Raw genomic sequence first — 18,570 nt, 5'->3', positions numbered from 1 at the left:
AAGCTTGGGAGGAGGGACCTTCTAATAGTAAAAATGAAATTCAGTACGTTCTTGATCTTCGAGCAAAATTCCACACACTGGGGCAATTAACACAGGAGAATTTGCAAGCACGAGAATGCCAACGCCGGCTGTATGACAGGGGTGCGCAGCTAAGGGAATTTACATCGGGAGATAAGGTACTCGTATTGCTCCCAACATCGAGCTCTAAATTACTCGTCAAGTGGCAAGGACCCTTTGAGGTCACACGACGAGTGGGGGATCTCGATTATGAGGTGAAACGAACCGATAGAAGGGGCGCACGTCAGATATGTCATCTCAACCTCCTGAAATTGTGGAGGGAGACCAAGTACAGCGAAGAGAAGGAGTGTCTAGCCATCAAATGGGCGGTCCTCACGCTCCGATATTACCTGCTGGGGCGGGCCTTCACTCTCTGCTCGGATCACGCCCCACTCCAATGGCTCCACCGCATGAAGGATACTAACGCCCGGATCAGCCGTTGGTATCTGGCGCTCCAGCCCTTTAAATTCAAGGTGATCCACAGACCGGGGGTGCAGATGGCTGCCGCGGATGGCGCCCCGGCCTGAGTTGGGCGGTGGGGGTATGTGGCAGCGGGGAGAGAAAGCGGTAAGGGTGCTTACACCTGAGCTAAATTATGTCTAACACTTGTCTCTAATTTCAGTGAGCATGGGGAGAGCGGCATAAAGTTGGCCACAGAACCTCCAGTTAGAGAGAAGAGAAACATGCGCCAGTCTAGTGTTGGCATGATATGAGAGAGTCTGTTCATGTAAAACTATTATGTTATTGTGAAGCTGTAAAGTACTGGAGATCATTAATTAAAGGCTGTACCTGTGAAACGAAGGAACCAGTTTCCTGTGTTCTCCTTACCCTCCTGGCCTTAAAGTTTGTTACTGGGGCCAAGAGGCATTTTACCATTTTTTTGTTACTCTGCATGTGCACAGTTCTAGCGGGGTGGGGAGTGCCAATAATCCTCTCAGCAGTCCAAACTATCCTTTGAAGTCTTCTGATGCCTGACTTGGTAGCTGAACCAAACCAGACAGTTATAAAAGTGCAGAGGACAGATTCAATGACTACTGAGTAGAACTGGATAAGCAGCGCCTGTGGCAGGTTGAACTTCCTCAACAGTGAAGGAAGTACAACCTCTGCCGAGCCAAAATTGAGTCTATGTGGATCTCCCACTTCAGGTCCTGTGAGATGGAAGTGCCCAGAAAGCTGAATGACTCCACTGCTGCCATAGAGCTCTTCACATAAAATGATCCATTTTATCCTACACCCCGTGATGCTTTGCGCGAAATGTGTGCTGTACTTAGGCTAAGAAGTAAACACAGTTGTAGTTGCATTGTGTTCATTAATTTTTTCGTTGCTGTGTTGATCATTCATTCATACTTCTAGATGTATGCGAACAGTCTGATGGAGCTTAATAAGGACAATATACGGATAGCCGTTCCATCTTTAATAGAGGTTTGGGGACGATTTACAGAAATGGCCTCAGGATGTATGTAGAACCACACATTATCCCTGAGCTCTGTAAGGACATCGTAAAATGTTCTAGCCGAAATGACTTGAGCCAAACATAATACAACACTCAATAATACCTTGTTTATAGCTGGTATTTGTTTTATTCAATTATTCAAAATAGAATGACTCACTTTTTGACTCACACCTCCTTATGTTACATGTTGGTCTTGTACATCTGTTTCTCAAATCATTTGTAACATTAGCTGTAACACAGTGACACTGGATTCTTGAAGAACAACCGGTATTGTAATTAATGCACATCATCTATTAAGATGCATCTCGGGTTATCCGATCACATGGTCAGATGAGACACATCGCTGTTGTTCGCACAAATGCATCTCCTGTGGCTGTGAGCACTTCTGACATATAGCATCACTAAATCATAAATTAATAAACCGGAAAAATGTCAAAAAACAAAGGAGCTTGGAAAAATGGAACACCAGGTACAACTAAAATGTCATCTAAGTGCTTCAGTGCACGCGAAGACACTGAAGAAGATCCGTAACAATAACGTAGGCTACATGTATATGTAAGGTCTTTGTAAAAATTTTTCGATTGGACAGTTATGTCCTTTTAAAGCCACGTGAACCAGAGACATGAACAATTTAAACTCTTAATTTAGCGCAGCGGTTGATTGACACATAAGGAGTGGGGCTTCTCCGCATCCCGCGCGGTGTTTACGCTTCAAATGCGTAATTGACTTGATTTGATTTGATTTACTTTATTAATCCCAAGGGAAAATGTATATGTCACAACAGCACAAAAATACAATGAATAAATAAGCAACAACAGCAGACAACATACGCAACAACATTGTTGTGTTTTGTATGTGTTTTTTGCACCCCATTTACACCTGTATGCTGATCACTTGCCATTGGATCATATATATATATATATATATATATATATATATATATATATAAAATTGTATGTCTACTTTATCTAACAGAATTTTGAAGCACTCTATTTATGGGCCTATGACTTTAATCATCCAAAATGAGCTCTAATGTTGCAGCTCGTTCGTGCTCCAGCTGATGGCAGTGAAAATAAATTGTCCTTTGGAGAACGTGTAGAAAAACGCTTCTGTGACGTCAAATCCGATGATGTGTAAAGCCCCGCCCAGGCCCCTCTTTTTTCATGTCGGGCGGCCCCGCGTGTCTCTCTTTTCCACATCATGGCGGACCGATTCAATAAGGTACGTTTGTGTGGCATAATTTTCACTCAAATGTCTCCCTTTTCCGTGGTATGAGTATGTTGGGTTGGAATAATATCGCGTTGGTAACTTTACCCGACTTTGTGTTTGATGTTTAGAGTCTACAATGAAAGATAAAAATAGTATTTTAAGAGAACGATGCGTGTCAGATCACGCATGTTGTCCTGCAGGAAGCCAGAGGCCCAATCATGTCCATTACACCCGTGTTACCATAAAAACTGATCTGAAACGGTGTATCGTTGCTTTGTATATTCAACCGTTTTAATTGTCTTTGGATAATATCCTGCCAGTATGTGACTGAATTGTGGGGTGGGTTCGTATTCTATAGGATTATTGTAAGCGTTAAGGGGACCACATCATACGTAAAAGGTGCAGATGAATATAATCCTTGGATGATTGCGCGACCGTTGCTGGTGCTACATATGAATCTCGAGTGGTAAACCAAACTTGAATCCACATGTGCAATAAGTGTACTGCCGATGCCATGGTTTACTAACCGATTCATGTCAGATGTGCTTTTTGTCGTTGATGAGCTCGCATCCACAGTTTAGTATTCGAGTTTAACGACTATGAGAATACTTTACGTGCACTACCATCTGAGACAAAAGCTGCATTCTGACAGAAGCTGAAGATGTTGAAGTCTACTCCACTAATCAAATAACACTTCTGATCTCTCCAAGGTTCTGATCATTGATGGCAGGGGCCATCTGCTTGGTCGCCTTGCCGCTATTTTGGCCAAGCAAGTCCTGCTCGGTAAGTTTATACTTTTGCAAGAGAGAAGTCTGGTATTTATTGTTCAGAATGTCAATGATATCCCTTAACATACATTTTGAGTTTAAACTGAATAAAAAAACATTACCATCTGAGGCTGTCTTTCGTGTTGACTTTTTGCCTTGCAGGTCACAAAGTTGTGGTCGTGAGGTGTGAGGGCATCAACATCTCTGGAAACTTCTACCGCAACAAATGTATGTTTGTTTTACATGTTTAAGCTGGTATGCACCGATATTATAATTTGACAGATACCGATTTAAACTATTGACTGATATTTTGCCAATTACCTTAATTTAATAAGATTTTATATCTCATATTTTTTTTTTTGTACTCCTTTTTAAAAAATAATTATGAAGCGGAACAAGAGCTTTTTATTCTAAATGAAGTTCCACTGAACATTGAGACTGCTGTTGAATACATGAAAGAAAAGATGAGAGAACTGAGAAATAAAGCATGATGTGAGAATTTTGTACTTCTATTTTTGCAATTCAAAACAGAATTAATATTTTACGTGTTTGTAGTATGTAAAAGGGCATCAGAAATTCATATTATGCACATGTTAGGTAGTTCCATGGAAAAGGAACAAAATGGCATTTAAGTTCTATTGTCAGCTTTTCCGCGGGGCATTAAAAAGCATTAAATGTTATTCCTACAGGCATTCAAATTTAGATGGTTTTGAAAAAATAATATTACCCATTTATTTTGAATATAGCCTTCACAATTAATAACTTTGATTTGCTGTCGCAAAATATGTACATTGGTGTGATAAACGCACGCATCCAGTTTGGTTATTGCCTCAGGCCGGTGTCAAATTGACATAACACCGGATGTTTGGACAGCGGTGGGCTGGGACCTGGAGGAGTTAGAACAGAGAACGTAAATTTAGTAAAGTTGTTAAGAAATGGGTATTCTAGAAGACAAAGAATTTAGGACATTGTTGTCAACATGGAGCTGTTAAATATCATAAAAATCACATCTGTAATGCCTGTTTTTGCTCAATTTGAGAACAAGAATGGGGCTATCCGTATTTCTGGATTGTGCTTTTGAATTCTGTTTTTTCCAAGTGTATTGACTATAGATGAACCATAATTTATTTTATTTTTTGTATATTGTCGTTTTGCTGCTTAAAATCGATTTGCTGAGGTTTTAATTTGGTCAATTAACCGATAAATATCGGCAGGAGATACATCGTTGCATCCCGGTGCATTATGTTGGGTTTGAGATTCAATGTGAAAGTTGAAGTTTGGTTTCTTGTACTTGTGCAGTGAAGTACTTGGCCTTCCTTCGTAAAAGGATGAACACCAACCCTTCCCGTGGACCATATCACTTCAGAGCCCCCAGTCGCATCTTCTGGAGAACAGTAAGAGGTGATTTATCTATGTATATTACCATCACACATTGCAGTGGCTACGTTTTCAAACAATGATGAACACTTTATCCCGAATCTGAACCCTGTTTGATGATACCAATCTACGGATCTGACTGCTGAGTTTGAACGTAACCATGAAATCCACTGTTATCATACTGGTTGCATTCTATCGTGGAAGGTTAGATCACCGATTATGGTCTCGCTCTTTAACAGGTATGCTTCCACACAAGACCAAGCGGGGTCAGGCTGCTCTGGAGAGGCTGAAGGTGTTTGACGGCATCCCCCCTCCTTATGACAAGGTAGAGGATTCTCAAGCTTTCTTTGACTTGACAGATGAGTGCTGTTAATGATGCTATGTTTGTTTACCTACATTGAATTTGAATTGAAAACACACATGATCGGAGACATCTCTGATCTGAAGTTAAAACTGGCAAAATGGTTTTGCATTGTTTCTTACAACTTCCTCCGTTTCACAGAGGAAGCGCATGGTCGTGCCAGCTGCTCTCAAGATTGTGCGTCTGAAGCCCACACGCAAGGTGAGGGGCTCTTGGAAATAACGCTTGTTCAGTTAACACCCCTATAGGGCTTGATTACCTCAAACAACTCTGGGTGTTTAATATCTAGTTTAGGCTTTATATTAAATATTTGCTTTTTGTCAGTGGTGATTTTCCACTGCAAGTATGAGTTTAACGACCATGAATCCACTTTCATGCACTACCAGTTGTTACCAAAAGCTGCAGCCATTAACAAATGACTTTACTTACCGGTCTGTAAAATTCAGTACAATGAAAGCGTCATTGTTACTGTATTTGTAACCTTTTATACTGGTGTTCTTGCCCTGTAGTTTGCCCTACTTGGCCGTTTGGCCCATGAGGTTGGCTGGAAGTACCAGGCCATCACCAGCACCCTGGAAGAGAAGAGGAAGGAAAAAGCAAAGATGCGCTATCAAAAGAAGAAAGTTCAAATCAAGCTGACCAAACAGGCAGAAAAGAACGTAGAGGGCAAGATTGCAAAATATACTGAAGTTCTTAAACAGTATGGTGTCCTTGTTTGAGCTTCTCTTGCAGCCATTGAAATAAATGTTTATAAAATCTATTTTCTTGACTCAGGTTATTTTATACAACTTTTTAGACTGCCTTTTAAATGCATTTAATTGGCATATAGCCATCTAATAAGTTGAACAGTAACCTAATTGAACGCAATCTTCACTCAATTATAATTGGTATAAAGCTTGTTTAATTTTACTGTTAAAAATGTGCTTCAGTTCAGTGTTTTGCTTGGGGTTTTCTCATGGAGGTCTACCATGAAATGGGTCATTAGGGGATGAGGCTCAATTTACTACAATAAAATGTATCAGATGTAGATGGTTTATGGTATTTCTATTTAGTTTGTATTGAATGCTTTGTCCTAAAATATTTTGCTGTTTACTTTTAGCAAAAGTCCTTCACCCCATTTGCATGTTATTGAGAACAATGGAAAGACATGCTATGTAATGGGTTGTTTTCAAATATTGTTGACTGTCTGACTTTACCATTTACAATCCAATTTTGTACAATTTGTGCCAGTAAAATATTACATTAGATATTTATAATCATGGAGAACTTCTGTATTTAATTACTGCAATTTGTTTAATGAATTAAGCAAGGGTTGTAGCACCAGTAAAGAGAACACATTGACTTTTTTTTTTTTTTTCTTTTAAAAAAGATTTGTTCTTAGATTGTTAATGGCATCACAAAACCATGGCTTGAGTCAATAAATCATAATTAAACTTAACAAAAAAAAAAAAACTTCACAAACAATGTAACACCAATTAGGTATTTAAATTAACTGAATTTTCAAGTCACTGCACATTTGAGCAGACTTTTTTTTCCCTTTAAATTTTGACCTTGTTCTTTCCACAACTTTAAAACATGACCCTCAATGACATAGACAAACATTCGTTTTAAAGTATTTAGTTTTGCTTTTTAACACGTCTTAAGTATTTCACTAAATAATGCTTTACCTGAGAAAACCATGTGTAAAAAATAACTAAATGTTAGAAGTTGTGTACCAGATGAGGAGACACTTTTTTTTTTTTTTCTCAGGTTGACAAATTCAAATATTTTTTCTGTGTGTATAGAGAGAGAGAGGAAACACCATTTAATTTTATTGGAATATTACGGATTCAGCATTTGTGGGATAATGTTGATTACCACAAAATATAATTTCGACTAAAAAAATTGAGATTACACTGAGGCACTTTCAATGGAAGTGAATGGGTCCAATTTTGGGAGAATTTAAAGGCAGATATGTGAAGCTTATATTTTATAAAAAGCCCTTGCTTTAATTCTTCTGTTAAAACTTGTGTATTATTTGAGCTGTAAAGTAATTTAAGTCATTTTTACGGTTGTTGCCTTTACGTCATGGCAAGTTGTAAAATTGGCTATAACTTTACACAGAAAAGGCTAGGAAGTGATTTTATCACACTAAAATCATGTTAACTTATATTTTGAAACAGTAATAGAGTATTTTAACGTTTACCAATTGGCCCCCATTCACTTCCATTGTAAGTGCCTCAGTGGAAAATGAGTGGGAAGAAGAAATGTATTTGTGGTAATCAACATGCCACAAATGCTGTCGATTGAGCGTACCTCATGGGGATTGGACTGAACCCGGGATGTTCCTTTAAGACAAGTAAAGCTTATGTTATAGAATGATGCCTTTTAAATGGGGTTTCTTGTCCATTTAATTTTTTTTTTAATAACTGAAATGTCAAGGGACGTAAAGAGTAGGGCTGTGAAAGTGATGTCCTGCAGTGTAGCATGCCATAATCCCTCTTAAATGTTTTTAGTGGTAAGGAGAGTCATTTTACTTGAATTTTCTCAACATCTCGCCATCAATCGGCGAGATTTGGGTGGGGGGGAGTTGAAAAGGCACTTCCCGTTGTGTTCTGAACCTACATCAGACACGGAAGATCGCCCTATGTTTGCTTTATTATTGCAGTCGAAGGCAGTTTAATTATTTATTTGAAATATATAAGTATATAAATTACTGACGATATATGAGATTAAAATGAATCAATCAAATCTCCTTACTAGTGTTTGGATAATTTCACAGTAGGGGCTTTTATTTTGAAACTTGGACGCTGCTTCGGGGATTCACGTGACATTGACTTTCAGTTACAACATTTTAACATGGCTTTTCTCACAGAGGAGAAATTCGGTGCTTTGCAGCTGCTGTTAAAGGTAGGTTATTTATTATCAGTTAATCCTCAATATGTACTGTGTCCATGTTCGATGGCTTTCATTTTGCCACTATTCACTATTATTTCAGGCTCCATCTAAAGATGCAGTGCGGCAGATCTGCACAGAGAGTTTCTCAGTCGGAGCGTTAAAGTCTCAGGCTCTACTGGAAAACACAGCAAATTCACTATCCGTGTCCAGAGATGAAGCGATTCAGGCGAGTCCTAATGATTTAATGTTCACTAAAAAGCATACAAAATCACGCGAATGCTGTCGCTGTAAATATGTCCTTTATTTCATTCATCCACAGGTGCTGACAGCTTTTCACACACTGTCGCATCACGTCGTGTTCCAGAATTTAACCTCTCCAGAACAGATCCTGTCTGTCTTTCCAGAATCATTCCACTCAAATTTGAAAAATCTGATCACCAAAATTATCTTGGAGAACAGGTGGCTTACATCGCTCTGTCATTTCAACAAATGCTCTGTTTGTTGCTGCAGTCAGCGTGAAACTTGTTTTTGTTTATATTTACAGTGTCTCGTGGAGAAATGAAGCTTTGTCCAATCAAAGTGAGTGTGATTTGAGCAATACAGTTTTCATACAGTACACGTTGGTCTATACGTGTAAGCAAAGTTATGATTATGGTTGTGCATGTCTCAGTTTCACTGCCAAAGCTGGTGGATATGGAGTGGCGAGTGGACATGAAGACGTCCTCGGACTCGTTGAGTCGAATGGCAGTGCCAACATGTCTGCTGCAAATGAAGGTAAGATGTTTAGGTAATTTATAGTTAGAACCATCATATATGTTTATCTACTCACATTATGAAGTCCAAAATTAAACCTTAAAAATAAATACACATACAAACACAAAATATAGAGTCCTTATAAATATAGAGACAGTCTTTGTCAGAGCCTATCAAGGTGGTATTAAAATTTAAAGGGGTCATGACATGCATTTTCAAAGCAAATCAAATCACTTTATTGTCACACTACCATGTGCACAATTGCAACAATAGGTGAAAGTCTTGTGTGCAGTTCCGAGCAACATAGCAGTCATGACAGTGACGAGACCGATACCAATTACAATAAACAACATATATACACAACACAATTTACATATCAAATGTACACATACTTCCACAATAATAATATACAATGTACAGTAAACAATACACACAATATAGAATACACATACAATTAAAATAAATAAATAAATAAATAAATAATAATAAAAAAAATATATATATATATATATATATATACAGGTGTATATTTGTAGTAGTAATATTTTTTTTAATTATTTTAATGTGTTCCTTGAGGTTCACTTATAATATCAGTGAAGTTTGTAAATCATGATCATTTTCCACCCTCATTATGACCCTTTGTCAGAATCGCTTGGTTTTGGTGCTGCTTCTCCTTTGACATGACAGTAAACGCCCACTGTTATGATTGGCTCTCTGCTTTTGACTGACTTGCTCTCTCCTTGCCATCTCACTGCTCACCAGATACAAAAGTGATAACGTAAAGTAGGCATTCGTGTTTTGTTGAGGAGGCGATCAGATCCAAATGTCTACCACAGTGTGAGATAACTATATGGAGGAATTAAAGAACGGGTTGTTTTGGCATCTTGTTTTCAACAAATGCTCTTTTTGCTGTAAGGAATTTCTGAAATGACAGTATGTTTTTATAGTGCAATGACCGATAGGTCAAAAATAATTAGATTGCTCATGTCATGACACCTTTAAGAAGTTGGATTAAAAACTCATAATTGCTCATGTAAAAATAGTTTGTCCCGATTACCCATTCATTGTAGTGATGGAGTAGAAACACATGAACTACCTCTCACCATATGTGTTTACTGTAGCTTCAGGACTCTCCGTGCATTAACAGCAGTGCAAGTGAGTCCAGAGTTACAGTGGAGCTGAGCAGAGAGACGTTGGACACCATGATAGACGGTTTGGGTCGCATCAGGGATCAGCTGACTGTAGTGGCAAGGAAGTAGAGAATGGGAGACTTCACCATCACACCTGTTTATTCGAACACATTCAAACAAAGAATCATCGGACACCGGAAGAATGTCGTCAATGTAAAGGAAGAAAGGACATTAAAAGATTTGTAAACTTGGTTACTGGATGTAGTTTATAAAACAGAGTTTGCTCATGTTTTGATGTGTGGTATGTTTCATGTATAGAATGTTTATGTAAAAGTTGTCCTTTACAGACTTTTTTTTTTTTCGTTGCAGAAGTACTTGTATGGAAGCCCGTTTCTGCCACATGAAAATTATTAGAATTTTTTGTGTGAATTTGGCCCACCCAATGAAACCTGATACGGTGATATATTTTGGAAATAAAAAAATCTTAATTATTAGATTCAAAGTCATTATTTTTAGATTAAAAGTAATAAAACAACAATTTTTAGGTGGAAGGTCAATTATGAGATTAAAAGTAACAATTATGAGGGAAGTTACAATTTTGTAAATCATGAGATACAAAGTCATAATTAGGAGAATTCCTAATTATGAGAATAAAAATTGTAATTATAAAAATAAAAATTATTTGACTAGAATCTCATAATTATGACTTACTCATGACTGTATATATTTTTTTGTCATACGACTCATTAATATGACTCGTAAATCATGAGATATAAAGTCATAATTGTGAGATGACGTCTCATCGTTGAGAATTGAGTAAAAATGATGAGATTAAAATTTGTAAATATGAAATAAAGTCAATTATTAGATTAGTATCTCAGAGATATGACTTAATATATCATCATTTTGACTTCTAATTATGATTAATTTCTTATAGTGACTTAATCTCATAACTGATCTCATTGTTTTGACTTTATAAGACTATAATTAATATGACTCGTAAATCATAAAATATGAAGTCATAATTGAGATCATTCGTAATTATGAGATAGTAATTCAAAATTAAGAGATTAAAAATTCTAATTATGAAATTAAAGTCAATTATTCGATTATTATCTCATAATTATGACTTTCTTATCATTTTTACTTTGTTATAATTATGATTTAGTATGTTATGATTTAATCTCATAATTAATTTGCTATCTCAATTTTGACCATCTCATAATTTTGTACTTTTTGTTTTATCATAAGACTTTAATTAATATAACTTTGTTTGAATCTAATATTTATGACCCTTTATCTCAAAATTATGAATACGAATCTAATAATTTTACAATTTTTATCTCATAATTATGGTTTAGGATATCATAATTATGACTTACCAAATCATGTTTATTTTTTAGTCAATGTGGCGGTGTGAGTTGCTCTCTTAACTTATTTCCAGCGTTATGGTTTAATTTTACACAGTCATGAGAGGCAATGTACAGCTTTAAAACCGCCCTGACAGACACAATTATTTTAAGATAAAAGTCTTATGCGTAGTGTTTATAAATAAAACATTTCGAAACTCTTGTTCCTGTATTGTTTATATAATAATGAGTGGGAAGACTGATTAAACATGATTGATGACTCTTAAGCGTCATATTCATATTTAGAAAGTACGTTTGTGGGAAGAGGTTTAATTTTGAAACGGGATGAAACCGGAAGTGGAATACAATATTGATTGTATTTTTAATAATAAAGTGCACGTGTTGAGGCGATGATGAGACGTTTCTACTGCACTGCAGGCGCTGGGATGGAGGAGCTGCTGGCCGAGGAGGTCCAACGCAAACTCTGCGCTACTGAAGTGAGTAAATAAATGGGGGTATTTAATCATTAATAACATAAATATGTGGAAGTACATAAAATGAATACAAATCATTCTTATCCAAAACAAGAGCTCTAGATAGATTGACCGTAAAGCGTTTCTGCATATCACGGTGCACATTAGTTGATTATAAAATATCTGCTATGATCAACATTGCCATTATGATGAAAAGTGTTTTGAATGTGTTATTGTTCGTCACTACTCCATCATGCGCTGTTTGTCAGGTGGAGCAGATTCCAGGCAGAGTGTTTTTCTGCAGTAATGGTGATCTACACACTGTGACACAACTCAAATCTGGAGAAAGGCTCTTTCTCCTCCTGCGCAGAACTGAACCCATCTCCCTTCCAAACAACCCAGGTGTGTGTTGAAGTGACACTGAAGTGTGCCTTCCTTTGGGTTGAGCAGGGATTACATCTTAATGAGGATTTTCATGTACCACATGCAACCTTTCAGGCTCATGCCTTCCCAGATGTGTATGACTTTCTTTCTTCTGCAGAACACATTAAGATTTTTAGAAGAATATTTCAGCTCTGTAGGTCCTTGCAAAGCAAGTAAATGATGACCAAACCTTTGAAGCTCCAAAAATCACATAAGGGCCACATAAAAGTAATCCATATGACTCAAGCGGTTAAATACAAATCTTCAGAAGCAATATGATAGGTGTGGGTGATAATCATATCAATATTTATGTACTTTTATACTATATACTGTTACATTCTGTCACAATGTGAAAGTGGAAAATTATGATAGTAGTAGTAGTCTATTTTTTTATAATATGTACTATAAAATGGAAGCCCATTTTTTTTTCTGAGCTTCTATTCTTTTTTTTTATTGTTATAGCAAAGGCAGCTGGTGTTATACAGCAAAGCATTGTGGGAGATCCAGACATTTGGAGGAAAACCTTCTTAACCTGGAGAGCCTTACAGACAGAGCTTCAGTACAACCAGCAGCATGGACAAAAGAGAAAGAGAAAGGAAGACCGGGAGGAGAGTTTAGACACTCTTTCTTCCAGAACACCCTTGGACAGACACAATGAAATGGGAAAGGAATTAGATAACCACCCAAAATCCTTTAGAGTGAGCTGCCGCTGTAGTGGAGCCATTGCTCGCTCTTATACCTCTCAGGTGTGTGTGTGTGTGTGTGTTCTGTGTTTTTTAATAGTACTTTTCAAAATGCCATGGCATGTTTTAAAGTTGTGTATGAATGGGTGTTTCTTCAACTTTGGACACTAGGGGTGGGTTTTCATTAAAAGTAACAACAGATATGGACTTTTTATTATATGAAGGTCACATAAAAACATTTGACCATGCCTTCATGTATATTAGCTGCTTTTCAAATCCTTTATGTATAGGTTGTACTGTTTTACCCTTGTTTCAGACCTAATCTTTTCATCTTAAACTTGGAAAATCTATGAGAAAAATATGAATCATTACATGGGATAAACTATGGTCTGAACAAAGAGTAAAATAAAAAAAAATTTCAATATTTATTGTGTAAATATGATTTGTATACATTTTTGGAAAAATTATAAATGTCCCACAGTTGTGGCATCATTTCCAACACAATTAACAAATCGGCCCCTAATAAAAAAGTTTGTATACTTGTTTACCAAAGACACAAATGTGTCTCCTACCAAGAGTGAGTGTGTGAAAAGCGTGTTTCAAGAGACTGTATTGTTAAAACATTCTGGGCCAAAAGTGCCCATAGTTGAAGACAGACACATTATATGGATAAAAGTGCATTTATAAACCTTGTGCCAATGGTTCTGTGTCTGTGTTTGTGCTTAGATACTGAGTCGTATGATTGGGATGGCCATCAAAGAACAGCTTGGGTGGAAGGTAGACCTGAGAGAGCCCATACTCGAGGTATACAAACATACACACACTGACAGGCACATAATAAGACAGGTGCATAACTTAAACGCAGACCCATAGGTATGCAAATGTTTATGCATAATCATGCATGCAAACACATTCTAGATATGCACAAGCATGCATAACAAATGCACAACAGTTATAAATGTTATTTTGTGTTGTCTCTTCTCTTGTGTTGTATTCACCTGAACTAGGTGAATGTGTATTTAAGTGATGACCATTGTGTTGTAGGCATCCCTCTCTTGAAGTAAGTATCTTTACCTTGTAATTGAACCACAATTTATGTTTGAAAGTCTGTCTGTTTTGGTCTAATGCTGTGTGTGTGTGTATTTCTCAGACTTCCTCTGGCCAGCCGTTGTTATATGAAACACAACGGGTTGCGTTCCACAATTGCCTGGGCCATGTCCTCTATTTGCCCTAAAAAGGTGAGGTCTAGAATTACCTTCAAACAGGCATATGCACACACATATGTTGGAATCAATCATTAAATCAGTACCATTACAACACAATCTAGAGTTTCTTGAGGGGAGGGGGGGCGGGGGGGTGTTTGAAGAGACACTTCCAGTTGTGCTCTGAACCTACATCAGACACGGAAGATCACCCAATGTTTGCAGTTCTTTATTGCAGACGAAGTTGATTTCAGTCGAATTATTTATTTGAAAAGGTTATGTGCTGCTAATACAGTGCCTGCTGTGTGTTCAAGAAGAAAGTCCAATAAAAGCTTATATTTTAATACCAATAAAAGAGTCAGTATTTGTATTAATTTTTAATGAATAATAAAGTTTTTTTTATGAATAAACATGATTTTATAATGATAAACATAATATAACATTATATGAATGATGCATTTATATAGAGCTTTTCAGACACTACACTCAAAGCGCTTCACACAGTGTACAGGGGACTCTCCTCAACCTCCAACTGGATGATGCGACGGCAGCCATAGTGCACCAGTACACTCACCACACATTAGCCATGATTGAGAAGGTTCAAATGGGGGGAATTTGGCCAGGACACTAGGGTTACACCCCTACTCTTATGAAAAGTGCCCTGGGATTTTTAACGACCACAGAGAATCAGGACCTCAGTTTAATATATCATCCGTCTCTCAACCTTTTTCCAGTATAGTGTCCACATCCCAATCATACGAACATGAGGTCTCCCACTCAGGTTCTGGCCAGGCTCAACCTTGCTTGGCTTCAGTGGGCAACCAGTCTTGATCCACAGGGTGATATGGCTGCTTGTATATATGTATGTGCATTATGAAATTGCAAACGCAGCCCATGAAACGCGTGACCATTGTCATCAGAGAGATTTGTCAAATCGCGAATAAGCTGTCATCATCAGAGCTTTTGCGGCCGCTCCGTAGAAAAGTGCGCCTGCTGAGCTCTCTAATTGCTCTCACAGTACTTGATGCCATATGTCAAGGTTATGTGGCGGTGGCGCCATATAACCGTGAACTGACAAGCACCGCTTCAAGTCCAGTGCTGATCGGTCTGCACAGGGTTGCATGAAATGGAACACACCTGATGACTGTTTTTAATCAGGTTTTCTGAAAGCTCCCCATTTGGTTGCACAAACAGGCAGAAGATCTAGACTCACGACAGTGGTTGAGATAATACATGCTCAAACAAACAGAGCAATGTTTTGATAGTGCCAGTGTTTACACTTTTCTGGGAAAGCAGTGAATGGCTTAAGAGAAGGTATTTTAAGATTTTTTTTATGTATCTTTTTTTGTATAATACAATTTTGTTTTAATACATAGAATATTTGAAGTTTTAAAGACTAATTTGTCATTCTACTGAACTATTTAAGTGAACTGCAAAAGTCCAAAACCTACCCAAATATATTTTTAGATCAGACAAGCAAAATAACAGCCTTTTGTTTCTCATAATTTTTGTGATCTCTCTCTCTCTCTCTCTCTCTCTCTCTCTTTTCAGCTAAACGATTGTGTGATTTTAGACCCAATGTGTGGAGTTGGCGCTGTGTTGCTGGAAGCAGCCCAAGAGAATTCTGTATGCACTCAAACACGCACACAAACAAACTGATCTAAAGACAATGTGTAGTTTTTACCGTAGCATGTCACACACTGCTCTGAAATCATATACATCTCACTGTTAACATTGTGCATGTGTTTGTGTGTGTAGAATGCTATATTTCTAGGCATGGATACAGATGTGTCTCAGTTACAGAAGGCAGCAGATAACATGAAAGCAGCTGGAATGGAAGGGAGAGTGCAGCTACTTCAGTCTTCTGTCATGGGTTTGACAAACTCTTTCGTTATCACTCTACCTACAAGACTGCATCACTTTCATAGGATATTAATAAGTGAAGTGTGCCATGTCTGCCTTATTAATACATATTTTTTCTTTTCCTCAAGAGATCCCTTTAGCAGATGGAGCGGTTGACGCTGTGCTGTGTGATGTTCCATTTGGCAGGAAGTTTAGTTGCAGCATTGACATGCCAAGGGCCCTGCCACACTTACTGAGAGAGATGGAGAGGTAGGGGAGTGTGTGTTGTGGTTTTTAAAGACATAGGTTCTTCTGTGCAGAAGTGCATTGAAATTATGGATGTTGTATAGTGAATGTGTTTTTCTTCTTGCAGGGTACTTCGTGTTGGTGGCCATCTAGTTCTGTTACTGAGTTTACAGCTTTCAGCCCAACTCAAGAAGATAATTTGCACACATGAACACAACCCAAGCGCACACAACCAGCATACAATCTCCTCAGACAAACACAGTGTTAACACAGACCCCTCAAACACACAAAATGAATGCAAAGACACACCAAAAACTATAACATTTTACAAATCATGCTCTGAAACTTCAAATACTCCGATATTAATCAGCTCATTAGAAGCACAGAGGTCACACAAGGTTAGTCTGGGGAACACAGATGCATTTATTCAAGTATACACCAAAATACAATCAGAAACACGAACTCATCCTGACAATCAGACATCAAATGACTAAAATTCTAATAAAGTGTTTTATAGAGATCTTTATACAGTATTGTTCTTTTTCCCCATTAATGTTACATTTCAGTTGTTAGTAACACTATAGTCACTGACCTTACAAAAATTGGACCAAATGAATAAAATGAAGTATCATAAAGTGAACCATGCAAATGGTACTGCATAGTACTTCAAAAGGATACAATGGTATAACATGGTACTTTTTCTTACTTTTTAATTAGTTTTTGGGTTAGTCTGCAGTGTTAAAAGACAAGTTTCAACAAAGGACAAAAGTGTTTAATTATAAGTCAAACTATATCAGTAAGGTTTGTTAGACAGATGGTGAGTGGTGTCAAATAGATTTAAGGAATTTTGGAATAACCCTAAACCTAGTTTGTAAAATAACAATTTTATATATATATATACACACAGCTTTGGAAAAAATTAAAAGACCACTCTTTCTTTTTCTTAAATCAGCATTTCAAAATGTATGGCAGCCATTCCAGTGGCTGTTGAATTCCAACACAAGCTATTGTGTTTCTACTTAATGAGGTACTGATTATGTGATCACCTGAACTAAATCTTATTTAACGAGGACAAGTATAAAAACCACTGCTGTGGTCATCATTATCCTTTTGCAATAGGACCAGCTGGATGGCAAAAACGGTGCTAGTAGTTCCTCACAAGTATTTGGAATAAAAAAAAATAAAATAAAAAAAACAACTATTGACCATGCTAAAAGAGTTGAAAAGAAAAGTTTTTAGTGAGGAAAAGAAGGGGTACATTCTGGTTTTACTGGCAGAGGGAAACGGTGATCGTCAGGTTGCTTCCATACTTAAACTTTTTAAAACAGTGGTTCATTAGAACATTGGGGACAACAAAGCTACAGACTGGCAGAGGGCGAAAACGACTCTCCACTGAACGGGATGAGTGCCAACTCATGCGATTGTTGCTCAACAACCATCAATTGACCTACAACAAGAATGGCAAAGGGCAGCCAGGGTTAAGTGCATGGTGAGTACGGTTTGAAACCGGCTCCTAGGGACAGGGTTGAAGTTGTGCAAAGCTAGAAAAAAAGCCCTTCATCAATGAGAAGCAAAAAAGAGCCAGGCTGATGTTTGCAAAAGACCATAAGGATTAGACTGTAGAGGACTAGAGTATGGTCATCTTATTTGAGTCCAATTTTCAGCTTTGCCTAACACCTGGATGTCTAATGGTTAGATGGAGACCTGTAGAGGCCTTCAAGCCACAATGTCTCTCACACACTGAAATTTGGTGGAAGATTGGTGATGATCTGGGGGTGCTTGCAAGGCTGGAATCAAGATTAGTCTTCGTGAAGGACGCATGAATCAAACCCCATTCAAGGTTATCCTGGAAGAAAACTTGCTGATTTCTGACAATGCTCCTCAAATCGGAGGATTGTTTTTCCAGCGGAACAATGCTCTTTGCCACACAGCCATGTCAATCAACGTGTTTATGGAGGACCACTGGATCAAGACCCTGTCATGGTCAGCCCAATCTCCACACCTGAACCCCATTGAAGACCTCTGAAATGTGATCAAGAGGAAGATGGATGGTCACAATCCATCAAACAAAACTGAGCTGCTAGAATTTTTTATGCCAAGAGTGGCATAAAGTCACCCAACAACAATGTGAAAGACCGGTAGAGCATGCTAAGACGCATGAAAGCTGTAATTGAAAATCATGGTTATTCCGCCAAATATTGATTTCTGAACTCTTCCTAAGATAAAACATTAGTATTGTGTTGTTTATAAATGAAAATGAACTTGTTTTCTCTGCATTGTTCGAGGTCTGAAAGCACTGCATCTATGTTGTTATTTTGACCAGTTATCATTTTCTGCGAAAAAAAAAAAAAAAAAGGTCTAAATGACA

The 18,570-nt window shown here is 37.6% G+C and overlaps 3 protein-coding genes and 2 non-coding genes across 5 annotated transcripts; all 5 read left to right on the top strand.

Annotated features, from left to right (window-relative positions):
• Positions 1-2,651: 2,651 nt before the first annotated feature.
• rpl13a (ribosomal protein L13a) lies at positions 2,652-5,984 on the top strand. Its single transcript, XM_052145675.1, has 7 exons — positions 2,652-2,731; positions 3,430-3,502; positions 3,649-3,714; positions 4,786-4,887; positions 5,103-5,188; positions 5,366-5,425; positions 5,734-5,984. Exons 1-7 carry the CDS (start codon positions 2,711-2,713, stop codon positions 5,941-5,943), a joined length of 618 nt encoding a protein of 205 aa, XP_052001635.1. The 5' UTR covers positions 2,652-2,710; the 3' UTR covers positions 5,944-5,984.
• On the top strand, positions 3,268-3,355 carry LOC127657429 (small nucleolar RNA Z195/SNORD33/SNORD32 family). The gene has a single exon (XR_007972278.1). It is a non-coding gene; the product is annotated as a small nucleolar RNA Z195/SNORD33/SNORD32 family (small nucleolar RNA).
• LOC127657432 (small nucleolar RNA SNORD50) lies at positions 4,938-5,012 on the top strand. Its single transcript, XR_007972281.1, has one exon. It is a non-coding gene; the product is annotated as a small nucleolar RNA SNORD50 (small nucleolar RNA).
• A 2,012-nt stretch (positions 5,985-7,996) lies between the features above and the next one.
• Positions 7,997-11,000, top strand: commd9 (COMM domain containing 9). Its single transcript, XM_052145924.1, has 6 exons — positions 7,997-8,113; positions 8,202-8,327; positions 8,421-8,560; positions 8,646-8,680; positions 8,772-8,875; positions 9,976-11,000. Exons 1-6 carry the CDS (start codon positions 8,063-8,065, stop codon positions 10,111-10,113), a joined length of 594 nt encoding a protein of 197 aa, XP_052001884.1. The 5' UTR covers positions 7,997-8,062; the 3' UTR covers positions 10,114-11,000.
• A 682-nt stretch (positions 11,001-11,682) lies between these two features.
• On the top strand, positions 11,683-16,741 carry thumpd2 (THUMP domain containing 2). The gene is made up of 10 exons (XM_052145795.1): positions 11,683-11,830; positions 12,076-12,208; positions 12,692-12,975; positions 13,639-13,716; positions 13,920-13,972; positions 14,063-14,150; positions 15,666-15,740; positions 15,873-15,987; positions 16,106-16,226; positions 16,330-16,741. Exons 1-10 carry the CDS (start codon positions 11,744-11,746, stop codon positions 16,694-16,696), a joined length of 1,401 nt encoding a protein of 466 aa, XP_052001755.1. The 5' UTR covers positions 11,683-11,743; the 3' UTR covers positions 16,697-16,741.
• The last annotated feature ends 1,829 nt before the right edge of the window (positions 16,742-18,570 follow it).

Source organism: Xyrauchen texanus, chromosome 16 (genome assembly GCF_025860055.1).
Source record: "Xyrauchen texanus isolate HMW12.3.18 chromosome 16, RBS_HiC_50CHRs, whole genome shotgun sequence".
In the NCBI taxonomy this organism is placed as follows: domain Eukaryota; kingdom Metazoa; phylum Chordata; class Actinopteri; order Cypriniformes; family Catostomidae; genus Xyrauchen; species Xyrauchen texanus.
Note: the sequence above shows the minus strand (reverse complement) of the source record. Positions and strands in the feature narration are given on the sequence as shown.

What these genes read in the sequence shown, in the direction of transcription:
- rpl13a (XM_052145675.1), top strand. Translation starts at nt 2,711, where the DNA reads ATGGCGGACCGATTCAATAAG. An exon ending in TGGCGGACCGATTCAATAAG is followed by an intron (nt 2,732 to 3,429) that starts GTACGTTTGTGT and finishes GATCTCTCCAAG; the next exon opens with GTTCTGATCATTGATGGCAG. An exon ending in TCCCCCCTCCTTATGACAAG is followed by an intron (nt 5,189 to 5,365) that starts GTAGAGGATTCT and finishes TCCGTTTCACAG; the next exon opens with AGGAAGCGCATGGTCGTGCC.
- commd9 (XM_052145924.1), top strand. Translation starts at nt 8,063, where the DNA reads ATGGCTTTTCTCACAGAGGAGAAATTCGGTGCTTTGCAGCTGCTGTTA. An exon ending in CTTTGCAGCTGCTGTTAAAG is followed by an intron (nt 8,114 to 8,201) that starts GTAGGTTATTTA and finishes CTATTATTTCAG; the next exon opens with GCTCCATCTAAAGATGCAGT. An exon ending in AAAATTATCTTGGAGAACAG is followed by an intron (nt 8,561 to 8,645) that starts GTGGCTTACATC and finishes TTATATTTACAG; the next exon opens with TGTCTCGTGGAGAAATGAAG.
- thumpd2 (XM_052145795.1), top strand. Translation starts at nt 11,744, where the DNA reads ATGATGAGACGTTTCTACTGCACTGCAGGCGCTGGGATGGAGGAGCTG. An exon ending in GTAGGCATCCCTCTCTTGAA is followed by an intron (nt 13,973 to 14,062) that starts GTAAGTATCTTT and finishes TGTATTTCTCAG; the next exon opens with ACTTCCTCTGGCCAGCCGTT. An exon ending in TTACTGAGAGAGATGGAGAG is followed by an intron (nt 16,227 to 16,329) that starts GTAGGGGAGTGT and finishes TTCTTCTTGCAG; the next exon opens with GGTACTTCGTGTTGGTGGCC.